At 49.5% G+C, this 23246-nt stretch overlaps 10 protein-coding genes and 1 non-coding gene across 11 annotated transcripts; 6 read left to right on the forward strand and 5 right to left on the reverse strand.

Moving 5' to 3' along the window:
• Positions 1-1125: 1125 nt before the first annotated feature.
• BCR38DRAFT_426486 (major facilitator superfamily domain-containing protein) lies at positions 1126-3828 on the reverse strand. The gene is made up of 2 exons (XM_040859771.1): positions 2145-3828; positions 1126-2075 (listed from the first exon to the last, which is right to left on the reverse strand). Exons 1-2 carry the CDS (start codon positions 3439-3441, stop codon positions 1510-1512), a joined length of 1863 nt encoding a protein of 620 aa, XP_040717870.1. The 5' UTR covers positions 3442-3828; the 3' UTR covers positions 1126-1509.
• Positions 3829-5000: 1172 nt separating this feature from the next.
• BCR38DRAFT_482873 (cipC-like antibiotic response protein) lies at positions 5001-5539 on the forward strand (the record flags this gene model as incomplete). Its single annotated transcript, XM_040863549.1, has 3 exons — positions 5001-5046; positions 5098-5229; positions 5349-5539. 3 exons carry the CDS (start codon positions 5001-5003, stop codon positions 5537-5539), a joined length of 369 nt encoding a protein of 122 aa, XP_040717871.1.
• A 1316-nt stretch (positions 5540-6855) lies between these two features.
• On the forward strand, positions 6856-8719 carry BCR38DRAFT_426489 (peptidase M14). The gene is made up of 2 exons (XM_040859772.1): positions 6856-7751; positions 7897-8719. The coding sequence occupies exons 1-2, from the start codon at positions 6919-6921 to the stop codon at positions 8402-8404; spliced, it is 1341 nt and encodes a 446-aa protein (XP_040717872.1). The 5' UTR covers positions 6856-6918; the 3' UTR covers positions 8405-8719.
• Positions 8720-9107: 388 nt separating this feature from the next.
• Positions 9108-9834, forward strand: BCR38DRAFT_456069 (uncharacterized protein; the record flags this gene model as incomplete). Its single annotated transcript, XM_040861869.1, has 2 exons — positions 9108-9371; positions 9433-9834. The coding sequence occupies 2 exons, from the start codon at positions 9108-9110 to the stop codon at positions 9832-9834; spliced, it is 666 nt and encodes a 221-aa protein (XP_040717873.1).
• A 521-nt stretch (positions 9835-10355) lies between these two features.
• BCR38DRAFT_338335 (uncharacterized protein) lies at positions 10356-11941 on the forward strand (the record flags this gene model as incomplete). The annotated part of the gene is made up of 2 exons (XM_040855611.1): positions 10356-10535; positions 10598-11941. 2 exons carry the CDS (start codon positions 10356-10358, stop codon positions 11939-11941), a joined length of 1524 nt encoding a protein of 507 aa, XP_040717874.1.
• Positions 11942-13364: 1423 nt separating this feature from the next.
• Positions 13365-14093, forward strand: BCR38DRAFT_509981 (uncharacterized protein; the record flags this gene model as incomplete). The annotated part of the gene is made up of 2 exons (XM_040865002.1): positions 13365-13655; positions 13714-14093. The coding sequence occupies 2 exons, from the start codon at positions 13365-13367 to the stop codon at positions 14086-14088; spliced, it is 666 nt and encodes a 221-aa protein (XP_040717875.1). The 3' UTR covers positions 14089-14093.
• Positions 14094-15128: 1035 nt separating this feature from the next.
• BCR38DRAFT_338169 (NUDIX domain-containing protein) lies at positions 15129-16015 on the reverse strand (the record flags this gene model as incomplete). The annotated part of the gene is made up of 2 exons (XM_040855594.1): positions 15129-15869; positions 15923-16015. The coding sequence occupies 2 exons, from the start codon at positions 16013-16015 to the stop codon at positions 15129-15131; spliced, it is 834 nt and encodes a 277-aa protein (XP_040717876.1).
• An 810-nt stretch (positions 16016-16825) lies between these two features.
• On the reverse strand, positions 16826-16915 carry BCR38DRAFT_t136. The gene has a single exon. It is a non-coding gene; the product is annotated as a tRNA-Glu (tRNA).
• A 723-nt stretch (positions 16916-17638) lies between these two features.
• Positions 17639-18938, reverse strand: BCR38DRAFT_387700 (alpha carbonic anhydrase; the record flags this gene model as incomplete). The annotated part of the gene is made up of 4 exons (XM_040857516.1): positions 17639-17982; positions 18047-18377; positions 18436-18730; positions 18792-18938. 4 exons carry the CDS (start codon positions 18936-18938, stop codon positions 17769-17771), a joined length of 987 nt encoding a protein of 328 aa, XP_040717877.1. The 3' UTR covers positions 17639-17768.
• A 398-nt stretch (positions 18939-19336) lies between these two features.
• Positions 19337-20158, forward strand: BCR38DRAFT_153595 (uncharacterized protein). The gene has a single exon (XM_040853732.1). The coding sequence runs from the start codon at positions 19471-19473 to the stop codon at positions 20089-20091; it is 621 nt and encodes a 206-aa protein (XP_040717878.1). The 5' UTR covers positions 19337-19470; the 3' UTR covers positions 20092-20158.
• A 1134-nt stretch (positions 20159-21292) lies between these two features.
• On the reverse strand, positions 21293-22199 carry BCR38DRAFT_338067 (uncharacterized protein; the record flags this gene model as incomplete). Its single annotated transcript, XM_040855585.1, has 2 exons — positions 21293-21930; positions 22052-22199. The coding sequence occupies 2 exons, from the start codon at positions 22197-22199 to the stop codon at positions 21293-21295; spliced, it is 786 nt and encodes a 261-aa protein (XP_040717879.1).
• Positions 22200-23246: the final 1047 nt, after the last annotated feature.

A 23246-nucleotide genomic window follows, 5' to 3' on the forward strand; every position in this document is an offset into this window, starting at 1 on the left:
TGCCGTAAGGGAGTATGGTTGATTGTATTGTGAGTTGAAATATGAACTGCATTTGTTTTATTACTCAATCCCAGACGCCCATGGGATTGAAAACGTACCTCTGCCATACTCATCATGTCACGTTCTGCTGTACGGCCGTCTGTGTTGGAACCGGCCAGTCGGTAGCCTCCCCCAGGGTCGAGTAGTTTGAACCTCGGGACACAGTCATGTCCTTCTTGAAAAACTGTTTGGTCAGCAGTCATAAATATATTTTTCTAAGTTCGGATATATCTGAATCTGATGTGAGAATATACACCGCAGTGTTATCTACATACATATCCCCTTATATCATAACTTCTGGCTCCTGTTTCGATGGTATAGTCTAGAGGCCTTCCTCAACACGTTTCTTACCTTGCGGAGGATACGCGAGGCCAATACAGCATCGGGCCACTCACGCAGCCGTTGCATCACCAAGGCCATGGCCATTAACTCTGAAAAGAGGTAATAACGAAACTTACAGTAGAGGGAAAAACTCCAATTAACACGGTTAGGTATGTATTTATCCCTGGCTCTCTTGACGAGCCCACGAACAATGCCGTTCTCCACGTATTCCAGTACTATGGCCGGTCCTGGTAGCCCGCCTCCGATCCCTTACCATGTAGATCCTGGGACAAATTCAACTAGCCGTTCAAAGTTCTGTTTGAGAGGAGACGTCCGGCGCGGGTTCAAGTTAGCTTTGATCAGTTACACCATGTGTGCTGAGCCGCGAAAACTCTGCGTATTGTTCATAGTCATACCTGCAAGATCCGAGCCTCATTGAGCAGGTCGTCACCAACCCTTCCTTGAGGGACAGTTTAACCACAAACCTCCTTCTCAACCCCCGTCTTCACGCTTTTCTCTTACTAGGGCCGTGATGCCGAATGCACCATTTCCGGCAACTTTCACAAACTCAAATCACTTGTTCCTGTTGTCAAAGGACCGAAATAAATGTTTTTCCTCAGTTGCCGCTAACTTGTCAAGCTTCCCGATTTAAATAGTATCATCGAAGGACTTGTCGTTGTCCGTCATCTTGTGCAGATCTCGGGGAAAGTGCCAATGAGGTATTAAGTAACAAGCGCTACTGATTATATAAAACATTCAAATTTGAGGAAATTCGCGTCAATGCAATAGTATTCGGCTTCACCACAAGAGCCACAGAGATGATCCTTATTGTGCCAGTGTGTATATCCATATCCGACATCGACCAAAATTTCACAGACTCCTCTCAATGGATGTCGATACAATAGAAGACACCTGGACGTTAGACGTTTTAACTTAAAGTCTTTGATAATTCGGTTTCTGCCCTGATTTCCACCCGAAGTGTATTGATAAGTAAGTCATCAACACACTGACAAATTGTCATCATACGAAGTCATAGCCCAAATTGCCTGGTTGTATTCAGCCAGAACGCGTATTCTCGTGAGCTTACACCGCCCGGTTGCAATTTCAACTGGATAAATCGCGCAATCTGAACACGCTTGTAATTTTCCCTTAATACACATGTTCCTTCTCCTCTGCCTTCGGAATTCTCACCATCGTACCGGTTATAAGAGCGCCCGTTAAAGCGGAAGCCAGCCCGAACCACCATATGGCCTTGATGCCGTCGAGTCCGACTTCGCCGGTAGGCAGCTGGTCGACCTTGACTCCAATGGAGTCGGACAGCGAGTTCATGATGGCCGACGTCAGATTCTGCACCGTCACCAACAAGCTACCCGCCGAGCCCTGGTAGGATCTGGGTACGCTAGACGTAATGAAAATCGCCGCCGCCGCGAAGCTCAAATCAGGGCCGAAAGTTGCCAGTGCAACGCCGGGCATGGAGAGGGCCCAGTATGGAGTGGTCGGCGTTTGCGGGAGGAAGAAGGCAGGGCCCAGAGCAAAGCATACCATGCTCGCTGTAAGAATCCAATGTGTGTCGAAGATATGTAGTGTCTTAGATACAAGCCAAGCCGCGAATACACCGACAATGGCGTTGGGCAAGATATATAGTGAGATGGTGAGGGGGGTAGCCCCCTGGTATCGTTGCCAAAATTGAATCGCATAGAACTGCCAGGAGCCGCCTAGCAACATTCATGTCAGCCACTGAATTGCACCTGATTTTCGTATGAAAAGAAGAGAGACATAGTCACTGTAAGCTCCAAATCCAAGAAAATACGCAACCAGCAACGCAGAAAACCCGGGCGTTTTCCAGAGACCATTAGGTATCAGGGGGCGCGCGACCCGGCACTCTACGAAGTAGAATGCGGCAAAGCATGCAAAACCCAGGATTATTAAGGAGTAAGTATACGGATTCCAGTGAGCGGATGATCCCTGTGTGAGCCCAGAAAGAATCAGACCAGAACCCCCAGACGAGAGGCCTGCGCCTAACCAATCGAACTGGCGTAGCGTGGGAGCATCCGCATCCGCGCTATCCTTGGCAGGGCTCAAGGGGGGGATGGTGAACTGGGCAGCCAAGGCACAGAGACCTAGCAAGATGGAAGTGCTGCCAAAGATCCATGGGAGGTGAGAACTCAGCGCACCCCCTTGCACGCAGCCAATCCAGAAACCAAGGGGTGCTCCGGCAGCCATAAGTGAGAAGACCCTCGTTTTGCGAATTCCAGGTTGGTAAATTCGGCCTAAAATGCTCATTGAAGCCGAAACAAGGACGCCGACAGCTAGACCTTGCATGGCCCTCGCAACGAAGAAGACAATCTTCAACTCGGGTTTGATGACTCCAACAGCCACTGCGTTCCACACGGCCTCCCAGACAAAGGCCCCCACGATTAATGGCTTGGGTGGTGCGAGGTCAGCAAAGGAGCCGGCAATGATGACAGACAAACCACTGGCAAGTAGAGATGATCCGATTAGCCACGGTGCTTGTGTCGCTGGAATGCCCAGTGCGTCCCGCAACGCAGTCTGCGTTACTATAACATGGCCTAGGGTTAAGGAAAATATGACCTGACCTGCCGTGCAAACGAGGATAAAAATGATCTCCGCAACAAAGTTGGCCAACTCGGGCGGTACCCCCTGCGAAATGGGTGCCGTCGGGCTTCCGGCTTCATTTGGCAGGCCTATGTGCAACGAGTGATGACTGGTGGTGCTCCCAAGACGTCTACTCCTCATGTGCCCCAGCTCAAGCATAGGGTCAGGCAGAGTCTCACCGTTTGTCTCGGTGTTATCCTGCGTTTCGCTGAGGGCTTGGACGAACGCTTGCCGGTCAATGGAGAGGTAGTCATCTGCTGGGCCGACCAAAGGGACAGAGGAGGGCACAGCGGATGGGAGGGCACTTGGCAGTTCCAGGGACATGCCATGCGCCCCTATGCTCGGAGAACGAGAGCTTTCGCCGTCTGTCTGATCTCCTCTGTTCGGTCCCTCACCCAGCTCAATCCATATGCCTGCTGGATGTGCCATAGAACTTATCGACGTCGAAATTCGTGGGATCGACATCTTCCAGGTCGGTTTTGGCTGGTAGGCAATAATGGTAATGACGAGAACAGTGTCAGTTACTAACAACTCAGCCTTCACCTGTTGGTTCTGCGATCAAAGCAATGCAGTGCATCACCAACTGATCCTTCAAGATTGTGGATAGGGTGTAGTTCGTCGTGAACTTTGCGTGTGACAGAAATGTTGGGGATAATAAATATGGCTGTCTCCGAAAATTTCTGTATATATGGACTAGTGGTAAGGGATCTGGTATCGGATATCGGACATATATGGCTTTTGAAGCTGTAACTGTAGTGCTTTATCCTGTAGTGTCCTTGACAGTATAATATTGTTGTTGTAGTTCGCAGGTGCCAGTTGACGTCGTCGTAAACGTGGAGCGGACGATTGGGTTTAAAACTCGGGAAGATCATGCCGAAAATTAACGCATTCTCGGGTTTTAGCAAGTACGAGGTAGGGCTGGGACCCACCAGTCGAACTAGACTAGATCTGGGGTTTAGTCAGCCAAATCGTACTGGAGTAAGTCCAGCGTTAGAAGAAGAAAAGGCCCCAGGTGACTCTTCTGGGGTACTTTAAGATTGTGTGAGAGCTAGGGGCATGTGCAAAATCTCAAGGTCAGGAAAATACAACTTGGGAAGGGATGGGAAGCCAGTTCATGTTGGCGAATTACAGAGCTCATGCGTAGTTGTTGCGCCCGAGTAAACCCCGTATTAAAATTATTCTGAGCCCGTTGTTCTTGGGTGACAATGAAGGAGAGTTGATGTATGAAAACAGAGGGGCGCCCTCGGCTTAGACAGTATGTGAGCCTGTGCTCGTGTGAGATCGCATCATCGAGGAAGGAATAAGAGCTGGGCACTGGCTAGCAAGCGGCACTCCAAACCCTCCATATATATGATGTTTTCAAGCATATGCATCCCGTATATACTGTTTATCCCTGGGAATAGGGACTTTGAGGACAAGCCGAGGGAAGAATGAGGCCTCATTGAAACGATGTGCCCAGGCTTAAACACTGCAATAGACGAAGCTTTCAGCGCGTGTTCAAATATCATCCCATCATTAAATCAACAATTTACTGGCCGATTGTCACCAGGAGTCCCTGAAGGATGCTTTCTGATCAAGCATTATTAAACCGAGTTGATAGACTTCGGCCGGTATTAAGCGAGGATCTTGTAGTAGCGGCCATCTGAAATACCTGTGAAGCTCTAGAGGAAGCTTGAACATTAACTAATGCACCGTCATACCTAGATTCAATAGGAGGGCACAGTAAAACCATGAGGGCCGGCATGAGAAGTTCCCGAGTCCAGGCATGAATGAATGTTACCAAAAACCTACCTTTGGGCAGGTCTGCTTCAAACTCTCAACAAATTAGATGCTACCCGACGTCACAATTCTTGCTAGAGTAGAGTCTATCAAGGAAGGCGAAAGTCATGATCAATCAATGGTGTCGCAACATATAAGGCAGACTCCCCACAGGATATAGTCAGAGGGGAACCTATCACCAGATTTATTACACCCACAACCAAACATAACCAACTATTTAAATCATCCGCAAAAATATCTTCAAAATGGATAAAATGAAGGCGGCTTTACAAGATAAGTTGATTGGTTTTGGTCAGTCAAGCTGCCCTCGTATCGAATTCAGCTATTAACCTCCCATACCAGACCATGCCAAGGAAACTCACAATAAAGTGTATAATGAGGAACATCATAAGGCACACTTTGGTCACGAGCTCGTGGCAGGCGGTGCTGCCTTCGAAGCCATGAAGGTTTTCGAAGACCGCCAGCGCAAGAAGGGTGAGAAAGAACGCACACATTCCATCCGCCTCCCCTTCTCTCCCTTCCCCTTTATCAAATTTCGGGTTTAGGTTTCCTCTTGATCAAATTCCCGCCATATACTCACCAGAACTATACAGGCGAGCCTGTAAACCACGCATTCGCTAAAGAAATGCTCGCCGGCATCGCTGCTGCCGAGGTCGATAAGCTTGTCGAGACGAAAGGGCTTGATCACATTGATCGGCAGAAGGCCAAACACCACGCTGAGAAGCAGGCAGAGCATTTGTATGACCAGCATTACGGAAAGCAAGGCGAAATGTTTGATCCGTAGGTTTCAAGGTCTAACATTATCTCTGGCAGTTACTGAACTCGAACGTGTAGTAACCAGATGCAACCCCACCCATCCATGAAACATTGATGAGAGAGGTTACAGATAGCGCTGGGAAGTTTCAATCGAGTGAGAGAGAAATTGATAGGTTCAACTCATATGTATTGCGGTTTTAATTTGTGAGGTCGGGATACATTTTTTCATAATAGGGTGACATAATTTATTACTGTACCAAAATTTGTTCACTCCATACATATCAGTCTATGCGCCCATAACTCTTCTCCCCTTCCTCCCCCCTCCCGGTTCAATTCGCCCAGAATTTTCTAACGTAAGTTCATCACAGAAACTACGCTTCGATGTGGTTTGAATTCTTGCTGATGAAGGATTCAATTCTGGTCAGGATGATTTACAATAATGTGTTATATAGCACCGAAGTGAGGCTATCATCGAAATTTGACGTTCTGATTGCTATCCAACAGGGTACGTTTTGGCAACCCACCAACTACGTTCGGGTACATGTGATTGTCATGACGTGCAAGTCTCGACGAAAAGACTCTATGTACACCGGGATATGAACAATCTAATGGTAGAAAAGAACGGTCTCGATTGGGATCATAAGATTCGGGTTTCAATTTGAACTGCATTTGATAGTGTTCACTTTCGTTTGATTAAATCGACGAATGACATCAGTTTTCAGCCTAACATATAGCATTCGGGATCCGATTTCGTTTCTTTAATATGCCTCGAAACCATGGCCTCGGGATTGACATATATTAATACATGGGCTTTCTGTGTTTCTTTCCGGAATCGCTTGTGACATGAGATTGAAACACCCGTCTCGAATATGTAGTGTACTACGTAAGTTAGTTCCATTCGTGATATGGGCTAAGTTGAGTCAACAGCTAGTGTTGTGCTCAGATAGCTAACAGTCGCAATTTTCAATGATTGCGCAACAATACAACTGAAATTACATAAGTACCCCAACTTATAGAATCGAGTCAATACTGATTGTGACGAGATTAGGGTGGTTGATGTCCAGTCAGTCCCAAGTAAATCCATGCTGGATCAGGCTGCTTCGTAGCCCGGGTCGGCACTCACCGCGAAGACACCGCCACGCTGTGTGGTACCTCTTGGGTCGGATCCTAGCATGGGATTTGGGAGATATGAGAACCAGAAAAAAGACCGGACAGACTCACTAGCTTCCCGAAACGGAAAGCTAATGATACCACGGACGCAATTTCTACTTCTTGCCGTTCGTGTCCCCTTTCACAGTATGATACAGATAAGAAGCGGGATAATATTAATTGACGTATATAAGTTGACGCCTAAATTAACAATTCCCTTGATAGAACGCTGTGCTCTTTAGCCTTCTAATTGCCGCTATGAAGTGTCTGTCAGCTTGGAGCATCGTGAGCCTGCTAGCCTCATCCAGAGCTTGCCTACTTCCCGAGGAAACAGGCCGTGGCCCCCTACGAGCCGTCCGCAGACAGTTTACCAACAATTCAGGTATTCCAGTTGGACCGGGTGATCGCTTTAACGGTGGCACAATTGCTCCCCGAGGCTTGGGAACTCAGAAACCCGACACAAACTTGGGCTCTTTGCTAAACGTCCAGGAGATCAAGAGCGCCCTCGACGGTCTTGCCAATCAATATGGATTTGACACTTTCACGACACCATACATGACATATGAGAATGCAAGCATATTCGGGGCCAAGATCGGTGGAAGACGAAAATCTAAGCATGGTCCCCGAGTATTCTTCAACGCCGCAATCCACGCGCGCGAGCGGGGGTCCTCGGACAACTTGCTGTACTTCATCTCCGACCTACTCTATGCCAACAAGCACAAAACCGGCCTGACGTACGGCGGCCGAACATATTCCAGCTGCGAAGTGGGGAAGGCCCTGTCAACCGGCATTGTTTTCGTGCCCCTAAGCAATCCCGACGGCGTCGCGTACGACCAAGCAACCAACAGCTGCTGGCGCAAGAACCGCAACCCCGCTGCTGCAACACCAGGCGATCCGACCTCTGTTGGTATTGACCTAAACCGCAACTTTGACTTCCTATGGGATTTCCCTAATCTCTTTGAGCCAAGTGTTGGCCCAAATGCTGCCTCCAGTGACCCGCGTGCGCAAGATTACCACGGCACCAGCGCATTCTCCGAGCCCGAGACCAAGAGCATCAAGTGGGTGATGCACATATTTTCAGACATTAGCTGGTAAGGAACTCTTAAAGTCCTGATTTGATTCTGTGGTCGTATTTTAGGGGGTGACGAAATCTGTGGAAAGCCGCCTCGCCCCGAAAGATACAACCTCCTGAGACACAAGGTACGAGGTGATTTTAATAACGCCGCGAGTTGATAGGTATGTGGATATCCACTCATTCGCTGGAGTAATACTTTACAGCTGGGGCAGCGATGAGAACCAGTCCCGTAACCCAGGCATGAACTTTATGAATTCGTCTTACGGCGACGTGCGAGGTTTGATGCCGGATAAGCCGGAGGAAGGCATCATGTACTCGGAGTATACGCCAAATAAGGATTGGGCTGAGAATATCTATACGGCCATGAAAATTGGGCACGCGATGGACGCAACGATTGGCCGGCACTACGAGGTGACGCAGGCGGCCTATCTATATCCGACGTCGGGAGCGTCGGATGACTATTCTTATTCAAGGCATTTTATCAACCCAAGTCTGAACAAGATCCATGGCTTCACCGTCGAGTTCGGTTTCGGCAATGAGGACGCCTCGTGCCCCTTCTATCCTACGCTCGAGCAGTACCACCAGAATATCCTCGAGACGTCGGCAGGCTTCATGGAACTGCTCTTGTCAGCAGCAGATGCGGAACTTGGGAAGAACACCTGCCATTGAGTGTAGTCCAATTTAGGGGTTAGCAAGAAGGGAAATGATGAGACCATGGTAACTGCGCCCCGGCTAATAGGTCACGGACCAGAAGACATCTCAATTCCTTCTTGTGCAGCGAAGCCTCCACCGTTCAGTAGTTAATATCAATCATCACTATTCGACCGTCTGAAGCCAATTAGGAAGTCGGTCGATCACCATCGGACGGTGCTGTGGAAGTCCTTATCTCTAGTCTCAACTTCGTCGAACGCGATGCAATAGCATCTGCCACTCGGTGGTTTTTGAAGCACCAAGGAAGCGGAATTGGAACAAAGTCGATTGTCGCCGTCGTGCCAGTCGCAAACAGCTGCCTTCTCCCCGGTATCACGCAATCAGCTTCGGTACAATCTCCGTTCCGATCGCGCCTTCGGGGATATCGTATTTACAGTAGGTTACGGGCTTAAGGAGGCGTTGGTTGTCTGTTCCTCGTCGGATGAGCAAGTCCGATGGTGATTATGGGTCCGTTCAAGATTGTGCCTTACATCATTAACTCACAGCAACAAAAATTGTGACAACAGGAGTATAGGTACCAGACAACTCGTCGAAGATGAATAACGCTGAAGTCTCAACCAATCATCCACTCTAGGAACTTGCTTGATCTTCAACTGTCCCTTATTTTCTGCCCATTCGAAATGTTCAAGTACAATAAGTTGCTGGCAAGCATGTTCTCGTCATGGGAGGAAGAACGAGCATCGGTCGCGGTGTAATCGAAGCGTCCATCGAATCTGGCGCCCGTATCACCGTCTCCAGCTCATCACAGCATAGCGCAGACTCTGCGGTATCTGAGATCAAGACCCTCTACCCGTCGGCAGATATTGCAGGGCTCAAGTGCGACCTGTCCAAAATCACCGTTGAAGAAGACCTCGAGGCGCTCTTCAACGAAGCTGGTCCAGTTGACCACATCGTTTTCACAGCCGCCGATGTACTGGCCCTGGGCGTACTGCAAGATCCAGAAGGCGACCCATATGCGTCTGGCTGTACCAATACTGCTAGGCAAGGTCGCCGTCCGTCATCTACCTAAAAGCAGCGAGTCCAGCCTCACACTCACGATGGGCAGCATAGCGGACCATCCAGCTCCTAACTGGGCCCTCGTCGCATTTTTGGCCACTGGACTGATGGGCTTGACTTGTAATCTGGCACTTGACCTGAAGCCGGGCAGAGTCAATGCTGTTAAGCCTGGGTTTGTCAACACCGGACTGTGGGATGCGCACATGATGCAAGACGAGAAGTTAGCTATGATGGAGGGTATTGGGAAGAAGATGCCCGTCGGGAAAGCAGGGCAAGTGGAAGATGTGGCCGAGGCGTATTTACATGTCGTGAAGGACAAGAATTGCACTGGGGAGATTATCAAGACCAGGAGCGGGCAGCAACTGTTTTATATGCCGGACAAAATTAAATAGGGAGTGGGTTTCAGGGTAACGCTGCTTTCGCCGTAATACTCTGAAACCAATAGTGTAGGGTTTGGAGGCTCGCTTTGGGAATTAGATTGAAATGTGTGGTAAGAGAAATGGTAGACCAACGTGACAATTCCCAGCGCCAATCATTATTGGACTGAATAGTCTCATTTTCGGTATAACAAATGTGTGAATACACAGCGTGATCAGTTCATCTTGGAGACACGGGTTACCAAATCGTCTCGGTATGGGAACATGTAGGACCCGAACACCAACAGATAGCTGCGCTAGCGTGAACCCCTGCTCTGAACAACTCGCATCAACCCCAAAAAAAATTCCGATGGGTGCAAGACTCCAGTCACCAGAGCCCACTCGACAAGCGGAGCGGCGGTCTCGGAATCTTTTGATTCAGCATGCCATGAAGTCAGTCACCTTAGGTCACAATTGAATCGTCTTGTACGAGCGACGTTGACTTCCAAAAAATTAAAATAAAATTCCGCCAGTGTGTGAGCCGAGAAACGTTGAGAATGTCGTTCCTCTCTCGAGCTGCATCAGACTCCCGCGCCCAATTTGCGACAACTGCCATTGTGTCCGGGGCAGTGGTGGCTGGTGCCATCCTGGGCTACCAACAGCTCCAGCGAAGAGAGAACATTCGCCAACTGAAAGACTCAATACCCTTCGTCGACGAAGGCGACGCACTGCGCAAGGTATGAAAGGCCACGAACCGATCCCCGAAGAGAGTTTCGCAAGCTTACTGACCCCAAGGCAGCTGACTAGCTTTGGCGGAGCCTCGAAAGTTGACCAGGAAGACCTCCGAAACGAGGCCCTGGCTAGACGAGCCCAGGCCGGCGAATACGATGACGAATTGATCCTCGAGCAGCTGGCCCGGAACCGGGTCTTCTTGACCCCCGACGGACTCGACAAGCTTCGCAATGCCTTCGTGGTAGTGGTTGGATGCGGCGGCGTCGGATCGCATGCCACATCTGCCCTGGCCCGATCAGGAGTCTCCAAGATCCGCTTGATCGACTTCGACCAGGTGACACTGAGCTCGCTGAATCGCCACGCCGTTGCGACACTGGCGGACGTGGGAATCGCAAAGGTTCAATGCCTACACAGACGGCTCATCGCAATAACACCGTGGGTCAAGTTCGATTTGCGGCTGGAGAAGTACTGGGACGAGGCGGCTGATCGACTCTTGGAGCCGTGGAAAGAGGGCGGGCAGAAGCCGGATTTTGTCATCGACGCCATCGACAACATCGACACCAAGGTCTCGCTGCTGAAATATTGCCACGACCACAATCTGAACGTGATATCGTCCATGGGAGCCGGGTGCAAGAGTGACCCGACGCGCATTCTGGTTGGCGATATTGGCATGAGTACCGATGATGGGCTATCGAGGGCTACACGACGTCGTCTGAAATTGCTTGGCATCACAAAAGGAATCCCAACTGTTTTCTCGACAGAAAAGACTGGCGAGGGCAAGGCCGAATTGCTTCCACTTCTCGAAGAGGAGTTTCAAAAGGGAAGTGTTGGCGATCTCGGCGTTCTGCCCGACTTCCGCGTGCGCATCCTCCCAGTGTTGGGCACAATGCCCGCAGTATTCGGATACACGGTGGCAAACCACGTTATCTTGTCCATTACTGGCTACCCGCTTGACTACGTCCCAGCCAAGGGGCGAGATAAAATGTACGATGGTATTCTCGCTGCGCTTCAAGGCAGTGAGGAAAAGCTACTCCGGCACATGACAAATCAAGATGCGTCCGTCGCCGTTGGATTGAAGATACCTATCACCGTCGGCGACGTCGCGTTCCTGGTGGAGGAGATATTTAAGGGTCGTAGCTCCATCACGGGGCTTGCCACAAGATTGCACCTCGTTCGATGGAAGAAGCCAACCTCGTCTACGCTGATCAAAATTGGAGAGGGCTCTGGAGAGCAGAAGTCGTCTAATCTGACACTTGGCGAACTTGTCTGCATGACCAAGGAAGAAGCTACGCGGCATGAGAAGGAGATCCTGCGGGGAGAAAAGACAGCACAAGATTTGTATGACACAGCTACCATGGAAAAAGTCGAGGCAGCTCTTAAGGATGCGGCCTCGTATGTGAAATGCAGATGATGTGCAGTATTGCACATGAACCCGCTTACCCACCAGTTCTTTGGCGAACATGCACATTACAGGCATATGCATTTCTCAACGTAGAACCGACCACAGCCACGGTCTGCGGTGGCAGTGGGATGTACAAACCTCCCAACTTCCTACTGGTATTCCCATAATTCGTGAGCGTTTTGGAATATCTCGCGTGAATCAAGCTCACAGTTGCCAGAACTCCCTTGACGTATTGAGAAGATCTATGGTTTCGTACGGTAGGATGCGCCTGCTCACCAAAGCCTTATAAAGCAAATATGTCGTGGCATTGTTGCCGCTGGTCGATATTGTAAAACTACCTTGACTTTGAGCCATAAGCTCCTAATTTTAATAGAACAAGTGGGTCTAACTTGGGAAAGACCTTCACCGTTCAAGATGTGACGACACCAAAGGTGCTTACACGTCCTTCAACGGCATGCCCAGAATTGGATGTACATGCTTTGCCGACGCTAGCCAATACATGGAGAAATTACAATTGCGATGTATCTATCACTCCTCAGCAACGTTTCTGCTCGAAATCCAAACCAGCATTTTCCCTCTTTACCTTGTTCAAACCTTTGGTTCCCTGGGCCAATTCATGGCTGCCGGTCTCCATCTGCCCTGGTTGGCTTCGACGGTGGCTAGACTGTTCCGATTTCATTCCGAGAATTTCATTTCTGAATGCCTACGCAAGTTCAACATTCAAGCATAATAGCCTCCTGGAAAGTAGGCGCTATTTGAACGTCAGGTTGACTCTGATGCCGACGGAGCCAAGATCAAACCAGTGCTCAACAGGGTCGTTTCGAGCATCTGGTTTTACATTGGGAATACTTGCACGGTGAATTCTGGAATCCTGGGTTGAATCAAGTCTGTGTCGTGGGCATCACCTCCTGAGTCATGATTTGGGCAGCGTCTTAGCATATTTGCAAGCGCCTTCATACGATAGTGCCAGGTTGGCCGGGGTCATCCAACCGGAACCACGGAATAGGTCCAAGCTATGCCAAACGTCGTTGCGGCGCTCAGAGGCTATATTAGGTCGGACCAGTATACAGAACTTCATTCGTGTCGCGCTGAATATTGTGGCGTGGATATTGGATATTCCCATTGTCGAGCCCGTTGAACGTCCTGATATCATCTTCAAAGTCGACCTAAATATATATCTCTGTATATATCTAGCACGCAACACTGAAATATGAAAAGAGAACGCGGCTGACTGACCTACCGGCAAGGCCATAATCAATGCTGAACCTCAGATGGCTGGAAAATTACATGGTCAAGTTTGTGTTTGCGAGACCCGTCGCCGATGATTCAGATGATGTCTCTGTACTGGACGACGAAGCGCTTTTGCAGGAAGCACAGAAAGGAACAACAGAACTTCAAATAGTGTTGTCATTTCCCGATCCTCCGAGACACGATGGAGGAGGTGCAAAAGAGTTGTCAATACTGGTCTTGTCGCCGAGGCTTGTCCAAAGTCATCAACGTCAACGAGGGCTGCTTGCAACGCAAAGCTCTCATGCGGGTCACGAATCTCATCGCCCACGTTACTGTGGACAGTTTCTGCTGTAAGGATGTTTCCTTGGTGTCTGGAGTTAAGCTTGAGAATATCGGGGTGTTTCAAGTTCTTGCCGCCCTCGCAGAGGGTGAGATGAAGTGGAATGACTGGTTCGGTGTTGCCGCGCGGGCGTTCGTCGGATGCCCACTCTCGGTAAGAAGGGCTCTGAAAGGTTCAGACGCAATTCCCCAGGTCTTCTACTCGCTACCAGCCATGTCGTTCAATATGGAGGCATTACCATCATTGCGCCATGGCTGGATATGTCAACAAACATGGCACGCAACGAATCATTCTCCATGGAGGCCATCGAAGATTGGGCGTCCTTGCCGGTGGCCTTGGGGAATTCAGGATTCAGGGTGTCAAAGGCGACTTTGCCGTCATCGACGCATCTGATACAAAAGTAATGATCGCCCGGACCATGGAGAAAGTGCAAGCCAGCATTCTAAAAGCCAATCCAGAGAGATATCACCAGCCACAGTCGTTACAAACTCTGGCTTCCGGGTGCCACCGACAGTCATTCGCGCCTGATGGACCCAAGCAGCGCCATTCGAGCTCTTCCGCGACTAAAGAGCCCAATGACATGTAATCACCTCCTACGGGCTTCAGTCGAAGAATGATGTCCCACCCATTCTAAAGCATGTAAGCTCGTGATTTCAGCGACTTATTAGGGCTGGGGGCAGAGGAGCTGATGTCGAGAACAGTGCAGTCTAAACAAGGCCCAGTGATCGACATTTCGCCGTTATATCATTCCTTCTTGCGCTTCAATATCACAGCGCCTTTAGCTCTCGTCATCCCATGACTATCCGTCGCGAAAGAGTCTGTGTTGCCTGTATCTATCATGATCAGACTCGCCCTCCAGTCGTCCACCTGGCCCCCGCTCGCTAGAAGAGTGACCTGAAGACGGTTTTACGTCATTGAATCATCGTGAAGCAGCCTCCGTCTTTGACTTCAAGATACTATAAATACTAGATCAAAATAAAAATAAAATTAGAGATTCTTCGACAAGAATCATAACGTTTCTCATCAAAAATATTCGAAGGGCGCTCCAGTAACCCCTGTGCCAATTATGTTGTATAGGTTGAAAGATTGTGTAGCACCAATATGTATCAATGACGAGGTATACTTATGACAGAGCCAATGAGGCAGTTGATGTGATCACTCCTGCCTCTTCAAATAGATTATATCACGGGCTCAAGCCAGATCCATCTATAAACAGCAAGCCAACGAGCTCGCTCGGTTTGACAGCTATCACCCGTACACCGATCATCAGCGGTACCGGAATGACCTCAATACTTTATTCCCCAATTTGGAGATTATCTCCTCGGGAATATCATATGAAGGGGGAGACCTCTTCGGCCTCCACCTATGGGGCGCAGATGCGCCAGGGAAGCCGGCTGTGCTCTGGCACAGTACTTTGTATGCCAGGGAATGGACTACCATGATGCTCAGTTTTGAGGAGGGCGTTCTAATCTGAATCTCCACTGATAAAACCGTTAGATAATCGAATACCTCACGTCGAATATTATCACCGGCTATGAGAGCGGCGATGAACTAGTCCAGTCATTTCTCGACCAATACGACTTTTACGTTATCCCCTTCGCTAACCCAAAAGGTAGGACGAGATTATCACAGCTTACCCTCTCGCTTCAACCCCTCCCAAAGAGCAAGCGCAGCCAAGCACTTAGCGTCTCGTTTGCCCTCCTTCCATAGATCCTTCATCTTGACCAGCTTGAGCGTGATCTTCTCCCCATGATCTCTCATCCCAGTAAGATTGCCCGTCCACTCTTTCAACTGCTCTCTTGGTACGCGACGCTCGTGCATATAAATGGGGATGAACTCGTCGCATCCACCCACCGACGGGTACATGGCATTGGGCAAGTCCTCGTCACCCTTGATGCTCGCCTCTTCTACCACCAAATCGCTCATGCAAATCAATTCCGAAGACTGCAACTCGAGACCCAACTCCTCCTTGATTTCTTTGGCAGCTGTGCCGGCAAAGGTGCCGTCGTCGTCCACCATGCCAGCAGGCAGCTCAACGAACTCGAGGCTACCTGCCGGTATGCGAGCTTGGACGGTGAGGATGACATGTCGCTCGTCTGTCTCCGACTCGTTCCCAGGTTCGACGTCTTCCGGGATGAGAATGACCAGCATGGCGACGCTCGGGCCTCGCAGGAATATACTGCCTGGTAACCTCTCACCTGCTTTATTGGATACGTCTGCCTTCATTTTCAAGAAGCCCACCCGTCCAGCATCGAACAGGTCGTAGGCCTGGACGGTGATTCTGCGCAGTTCATACGGGTCCGCATTGAAAGGATGAGAGGAGCGCGACTGCAGCGCTAGCGAGCGTGTGAGGGTTCGGACCCAGTTCTGGTTCGTGTCAGTGTTGGCCCACGGGGACATGACAGTCATAGAGAGCATACATTGAAGGGAAAGAATGCCAGGAGAGTCTCCTCAGACAAGCCATCAGGCAGGGTGACGGGAACGCTGGGCGAGTTGAGTGTGAAGGTCGACATGGTGCGCTTACGACTTAGCCGGTTGGTGAGAAGTGCCGGGCAGGTATAAGCTGCGAGGTGGAAGAACTGGCTTGTTTTTAACTGAAGCTTTTGTGGAATGCAAGCTGAGATAGCTTGCAAATGTGTTTTCATAGCTGTAAAACTGTGGCGCCCTGGATTCCTATTTACGATGAATTAAATAATTGCTTGTAATCCAGGCTGCGGCTGCATTAGGCAGCAACACGCCTTCCTTTACAGGTAGCGACTACCCCAGGCGCACAGCCCCGCTTCGCCCGACCAGCATTGCTATAGGTCGGCTCAAGTTTGTACGGACTTCGTCTATTTACTATACTAGATCAATGCAACTTTGACATAATCCAGTACTGGGTTTGATGAAGTCTTGAATCCGTCATCATATTGGAAGAGCTATACCATTCTGTTCCCATATCGTGCTGGAGACGTTGAAAGAAACACAGGAGTTCGGACGCGCACTCAGTGCAAAAGGTTTACCGCGGAGCACAACCCAGCCAACAACGCTGTTTTCTTTGACTATAAACGTCTGGACTCTTAATAAGCCATTTTTACAGACCACATTCGTGAACTTTGCTCTATTTCCCTGTTGCGCATAGATGGCCGTCAGTCTGCCGTACCCACAATCGCAAGTCCTTCACTTCCAGCATCTACTGAACACTGCGGCCTGGCCAAAAAGTGGCTGGAATAAATCAGTATTCCTTTGGATCAATCATATAATTCAAGCTAGAATTGCTTCAACATATTTATTCTCTATTACCAAAAGAAAATATTTGCGGAAATATTCTAAAAGAAATGAAGCTCCGGTACGGGGAATCGAACCCCGAGCCCCGCGGATCTCAACTAGATAGCTATGAAAACGCGATATGTTGACCGTTACACTATACCGGATTAGGTACTGGCTTCCTTGATAAGACATCCGCGGTATTGGCCACCATAAATTGTGGCAGTAGTGTAGAGTTCTGTCGGGCACCTCCGGTTGAGCTCTGAGCGTCGAAGTCCACTTCAAAGCTGAGTCATTCAGCCACTCGGCTGAGAGAAGGACATCATGAAGGGGACGAGTTGGCGAATGCTAATAAGTTGATTACACTCATGTATGCATACATAAGAATGCATGCGGGACGAGAGCAGCCGCATACATGAAGGTGGCCAGCAGACAAGAAATTTGGATTTGGTTCCTCTTTAAGTTCCTGAACGGGAACCAGTGCATTATCTATCTCAGCAAGCTCAGACGCCTAAAGTTTCTTGCGTTGTGGCATTTGCCAATCCCAAGTTCAACAAAATAGAACGAGTTGATCGAGAGGAAAAGTGTGACGATAAAAACTGAGTTGAGAACGGTTGTCTGTTGCCTTCAACTGACTTTGGAGTCGATAGTCTAGAAACGGAGATTATAAGAAGATCACGAACTCAGGGTCACAATAGAGGAAGCACGAGAACAACACGGGGAAGAGACTTGGAGCAACGGCACACTGCCAGGGAGCCTCTAGATTTATTGCAATAAATCATGACCGCCAGCGCGGTCAATAAAGTTCAGAGCAATTCACAAATGCGACAGATGTATACGGATATGTTCGTATATTGCTGAAGTCCCACAGGAACTTTGGGTTTATGCTCGTCTAATTATAACTTGAAATATCGTCTACTAGAACAAGGTATCGTCAAACAGAAAAAAAATCATCCAGCCCGTAAACATTGGCGACGAAGGCCACCTCGGGCGCATGCATCCATGGTCCTCCGCTCTTCTTTATGCAGCGGCAACGGGTTCGGCCACGGCCGCCGCCCCAGCGCTAAGCGAGACAACGTTGGGTGAGCCCAGGGCATTCTGAGTGAAGCGGGAGTTGAACTTCACGACGTTGCGGACACGCTCGAACGAGGCAGTGGAGATCTGAACTCGCTGGGTTGCGACCATCCAGTTGACACCCTCACTGCAGGGAGGGGTGGTCAGGGAGCCAGAGTAACTAATTGAGAATGTCAGTACTGAATGTTCTGTAATATCAGATGGAGGATCTGGCTGTCCCTTACGCTTCAAAGTTGCCAAGCTTCAAGGTCTCGACCAACTCAGACATGATGAGAGGCTGCGTTGTGACCTTAGTACCGGGCGTGGCGATCTCCTCAACGGATTGGAAGAGAGTTTCAAGCATGGTCGAGGTGACGGCACCATTGTCTGCGGCGGCAGTGATCTGCATCTGGCTAACGGCCTCGGCCTGCTTCTTCCATAGGCTGTGGTCTGGTTGCGGGTGGCGACGCTTCGCGGCTGGAGCAGCAGCAGAAGCGACACCAGTGTCGAGGTCGACGTAGACACCAATGACGGCGAGCTGCTCCTCAGCAGTTTGGAACACCATGTGCATTTCCACTGTATACTGGTCAGTCACGAGTCTGGACCAAGGACCGTATATGGATATAAAACTTACTGGCTATGCTGGTACCGTTGTCCAAGTGCTCGCTTGGGTGGTGGAAATGAAACTGCATGAGTTCGTATTCTTCACCGTTCAGCACCATGGTTGCTCCCGAGCCCTCCATCACACCCTCTACCGTCGTTCCCAAATTCTCGAACTCAATTCCTTCGGTCTGATCGGGGATAGTGAGCGTAACATCAGTGCCGGCGACGATCTGAAATTGGCCTTCGACCATGTTGATGGGGGATTGGCGTGTGCCCGTAGCGCAGGCAGAATTGGCAGCATCCAAAGCAGCCCAGTTGTGAGGCCCCTGTGTGGCACTCAGTGTCAGCCATTTTTACTGAATAGGCAGACAAGGCGAGGAAACCTACAATATCTCCAATATAACCAAATGTCGAAATAGGAACCGCCTCACCCTCCTCGGCCCGTCTTTGCAGATGAGTGTGCGATCCGCAGAAACCTAATGCCGGCGTCACAGACGCTGCAACCAGAAGCAGTTCTAGGATCGAAGAAAGCATTTTGAGAAAATTTTGTCAAAGAACTATTAACTTGACGGGGAATCGAGTGTTATCGAAGACGGATACGATGCTGACGACAAGAGTAGAATAAAATGCTCGGAAAATATGCGTATGTCTATTATACCGGCGGAAACGAATGAACTCGAGCTCTCAGAGCGAGAAAGGAAATATGAAAATAACGAAATAAACTGAAAGAGAGACAGACTATCGAAACCTGGATATCTCACAAGACAAAAAACACACACCGCAGTACGGAGAAACATGTCTTATATATGAGAGGGCATTGAAGGGGGCTTGAGTGTCTGAGCGGTGGCACCCTACGGTAGGCAAGTATATTTAGGAGCTCAGAAAGCTTGGCTTCTATTCTGCACACAAGCGCACAGCGTGAAGGGGCTGAATATCAACCATTTGAAACGGCGTATACTGTTAGGTTGACGAAGTTGTCAACTTGCCCAGCCAAACATCGCAGGGCCCTATCTAGGATTCTCCGCATCATGGAGCAGAATTGCATCCACCAAACTCTAGCTCGCGCATGCGATTCCATGGGGCTACAATATCAACAAACGCCGCGCCGGAGCAAACAATTCGAAACCAGCCCTTGATGATGGGTAGCCCACTCCACTATGATGAGGCTCCCAAGTCAAATGGCCGCCAAGTAGTATGGATGTGTTGCACTACTCACTCTGGAGCAAGGAAGGGGGTATCCTCCTTCCCTCTAATAGGTTCCTTCGATTGGCTGCCGTCCTTGGCTTTGGCTGGGCAACCCCTTCATTCCCAAAGTCGTCCGCGCTTGTTGGTGCGCAAGTATCGTGCCCTCCACTGCGACCAGCTTTTGCGGGTAGCGGTTGAGGATGCAGTGAGCCAGCAATACATGGCGAGAGAAAGAGGTCATTATTGGGAAGACCAGTACTACAAAGCTGTGGAGCAGCTATGTTTAATTGTGACAACGATGCCGAAGAATGCCGAATGTTATGCTCTACTAGTCGACGCAATGGAAAAGGATTTTCGGAGCTGCAAGGCTGGTGTTGAAAGCGGGAGCGCTCAATGGAGGCTGATATCACAGGCCAAGGCGCTTGTTCCAAACGGATCCAGCAATCTGGTCAGTGCCAAGCGCCAGGACGCCATGGTAGGTCGGCAGCATTGCGACTTGTGAAGAAGAGAAGGTCCTATGGCGAGCCCAGTCTGTGCTGAAAGCCGTTGTCAGAGCCTCCTGATGGGCTTGGCGTGGCTTCAGCTGGTTAGGCCGCGCCAACGTTACCAGGTGCTGTAACGTGAAAAGGAGATAATCAGGCCATTCTTTCGCGAAGAAGACTTGGCTTTCGGACCACATTGCATCCCCATCGCATCCCCATCGCAAACGTCCTCCAAGATTGCGATGACCATTTATAAGTGATAGCTTGCACACGTGGATTCGGTTTCACATGATGCAATGACGCTCGTTCTTTGTCAAATATGCGGTCCGCCCGTGATGAATTCATGAGTTCGAACCGTCGCAGCAAGATGCCTGCCAAGCTCTGCTTGAAATCGTCCCGAGGCCGACCAAATGCTCCGGTCGAGTCTGAAGAGAACTTCTGCTAACTTTTTGTTGCTTGTTTTCGATAAGAATTGTCCCAAGAAAAACGCCTCGTCTGTGTCATAACCATACACGTGGGTTTTCTATTTAGTTCAGCTGACGATCGCTGTCACGACCAGGTCGCTGATCCGAAACATCATCAGACGACGGACCCTACAGGCGCCCGCTGAAGAAGTTGCTGTTTTTAGTGGCCGCCGTCCCGTCTCCCGCAGTTTAGACCAGGGAAATGGTTAATTGCAATGACCCCATGCATCGGCATAATAATGTGCCGGGGGAAGATTGGAAACCATTCGCACATGAACTTTTTGTGCCTGACATAGTCAATATTTTAAACTCGTTTTTGTTAACTCGAGAGATGATTCCTTCGCCTGGTTTTCCGATCCAACGAAGGAAGGCACCACTCAGCATTATTTTCACAAGATTGCATAATAACTTGGGAAACCCACTAACCACACGCACTAACAGTTGGCACTTGCACTGTCAAAGGGGCCAAGAGGCCAGGCTACACGATGAACCGATTGCGGTCACATTGGGTTACTTCACTATATTTGTGCAAGCGGTGACAGCGTGCAGCCGACATGGATTTGGCTACCATTCGTTGTTGGATTTTTCATGATGGGATCCTTCAACACCAAGATTCGGCAGCGGAGTACATACGGGCTTCCTCTCAATCCTAACAAAAGAATAGCCGTGCTATTCAAATACGGCGATGGAACAGGAGTGGAAACCATTCGATAAACAACACGACCACACTTCAGAATATCCTATCGCACCCTCCATCTCACGCCTGGGGCCAGTTCTTATTGAAGTTGATCAACGACCCATTCAACGTCGCTGCAATGTCTCTATCCGCCAAAAAGACGCAGTACTTGCCGGCGTCAGCCAACTTAATAGCACAATTCGTGTTGAATTCCTTCTCTCCAAAGAACTTGGTAAACCCCTCCTGGTTGAACCACCCCATCTTCATGGTGCTCTCGGTGATGTTGGTGTCGATCATGGCGCCCATCATCAAACCCACGGCATAGATGTTCTGGTCTGCGTAGAACCCAGCTGTGTTCTTTACCAGAGCCGCTACGCCGTGCTTGCTAACCGTGTAGACCAGCCCTGCATTGGTTCCTTGATGCGATGCGTTACTGCCGATTTGGATGATGAGACCACCTCGCGGCTCTTGCCTCTGCATGGCGTTGACCGCCGACTTCATGCACAGGAAGCTCCCCGTGAGGTTCAAGTTGAGAACACGGTCCCAGTTCTCCTTGCTTAACTCTCCGACGGGGTCGAAGCCATCCATCATGCCTGCATTGTTCACAAGGATGTCCAGGCGGCCGAACTTGGTTGTCGTCTGTTCAATGAGCGACTGCACGGCGGCTTCACATGTGATGTCCGTCTTGAGCGCCAGGAAGCGGCCCGTAGCTTCGAAGTCTAACTGAAAGTCAGTACATGTTCTACTGCATGGAAACCAAGGGCTTGAAATCGAGTCCTCGAAGTTGGAAGTGATGCTGCCAAGGCCGCTTGGGAATCAGTATGGGCTTAAAATGCTAACCTGCACTTGTAGCGGCGAGCCGCTCGTCGTTGATGTCGCAGATCACCACATTGGCGCCAGCGTTGACATATGCGGTTGCAATAGCTTTGCCGAGGCCGCCCGCTCCTCCCGTTACAATTACAGTCGTGCCTTGGAGTGCAGATGCCATCATGGATGCCAAAAACCCTATTTCAAAAACTATGGTCTGAGTTTGGAGGGAATCGCTACTGTAAGGTGCCGTACAATAATTCTAACTACAGCGGGTGGCAATAAATTTGCTACCCTATCAGGTACCACCAAGCCACTAAATCCAAAAAGGGGTAAGAGGCTGCCCGCTGCTTTTATTACTGCTATGACCATAACAACAACAACAACAAGAAGGGTGAATATACAAGTAGATAGTTAAAAAGTAGCAATAGATCGTTACCCTTTTCAGACTTAGTGGCTTGGTGGTACCTGACAGGGTAGCAAATTTATTGCGACCCACTGTAAAACAGAAAGATGTCTAAAAGGCGTGCTTAATTAGATTCACTTACCACGACCGCCATGATCCCTGCGCCTAAAATCGGCGGTGACGATCCACCTATTTTCAACTATGCGTCATTTTCAGCGAATACTTCCAAAGTTGCGTAATTCACAGCAAATTCGGGGTATCTATCAAACTTCAAATATAATGCTTAAATGCTAAGAGGCGGCTTCGTGGTCACGGCCAGTGCCAGAAGATGAAGATAACGATGATGAAGACTTGGCGGCTAACATATACAAGGGTCACGTGAGTCACGAGTAGTGGGGCCTAAGATTAGCCACTTGGGATCAGTCTGAAGAGCCTTCCACTTCTCCACAACAGAACAACAATTAGTTGGACTGGCAGTTAGCCGAATGCAACAGAAGACAACCAGATACATCCAATCAATCACTTGAATCACTACTATTGATCAGATGCACGTGTAACAAGCCAACAGTTAAGTCCCACCGTTACTTAATGCAATTTCTTCACGCTGGTTTATTCTGATTCGTCTCGTTATCGTATTCGTACTGTATTGGGCTTAGCGGAGCTAGCTATGCTGGGTCCAGAGGCATAAGTAAGGACCTTATATTAAGGCGTACTTGGCACGATGGTGTGCGCTGGATAGTAGATTCTGCCTGCCTATTACAGATCTTAGTCATAGCTATAATAACTTCAACAGAAAGAGGATATTATTATAGGATGTGGGTA

The sequence above is a fragment of the Pseudomassariella vexata genome (genome assembly GCF_002105095.1).
Source record: "Pseudomassariella vexata strain CBS 129021 chromosome Unknown BCR38scaffold_4, whole genome shotgun sequence".
Lineage (NCBI taxonomy): Eukaryota > Fungi > Ascomycota > Sordariomycetes > Amphisphaeriales > Pseudomassariaceae > Pseudomassariella > Pseudomassariella vexata.

What these genes read in the sequence shown, in the direction of transcription:
- BCR38DRAFT_426486 (XM_040859771.1), bottom strand. Translation starts at nt 3,441, where the DNA reads ATGTCGATCCCACGAATTTCGACGTCGATAAGTTCTATGGCACATCCA. An exon ending in TCTTGGATTTGGAGCTTACA is followed by an intron (nt 2,076 to 2,144) that starts GTGACTATGTCT and finishes GAATGTTGCTAG; the next exon opens with GCGGCTCCTGGCAGTTCTAT.
- BCR38DRAFT_426489 (XM_040859772.1), top strand. Translation starts at nt 6,919, where the DNA reads ATGAAGTGTCTGTCAGCTTGGAGCATCGTGAGCCTGCTAGCCTCATCC. An exon ending in ATATTTTCAGACATTAGCTG is followed by an intron (nt 7,752 to 7,896) that starts GTAAGGAACTCT and finishes GCGAGTTGATAG; the next exon opens with GTATGTGGATATCCACTCAT.
- BCR38DRAFT_153595 (XM_040853732.1), top strand. Translation starts at nt 19,471, where the DNA reads ATGCGATTCCATGGGGCTACAATATCAACAAACGCCGCGCCGGAGCAA.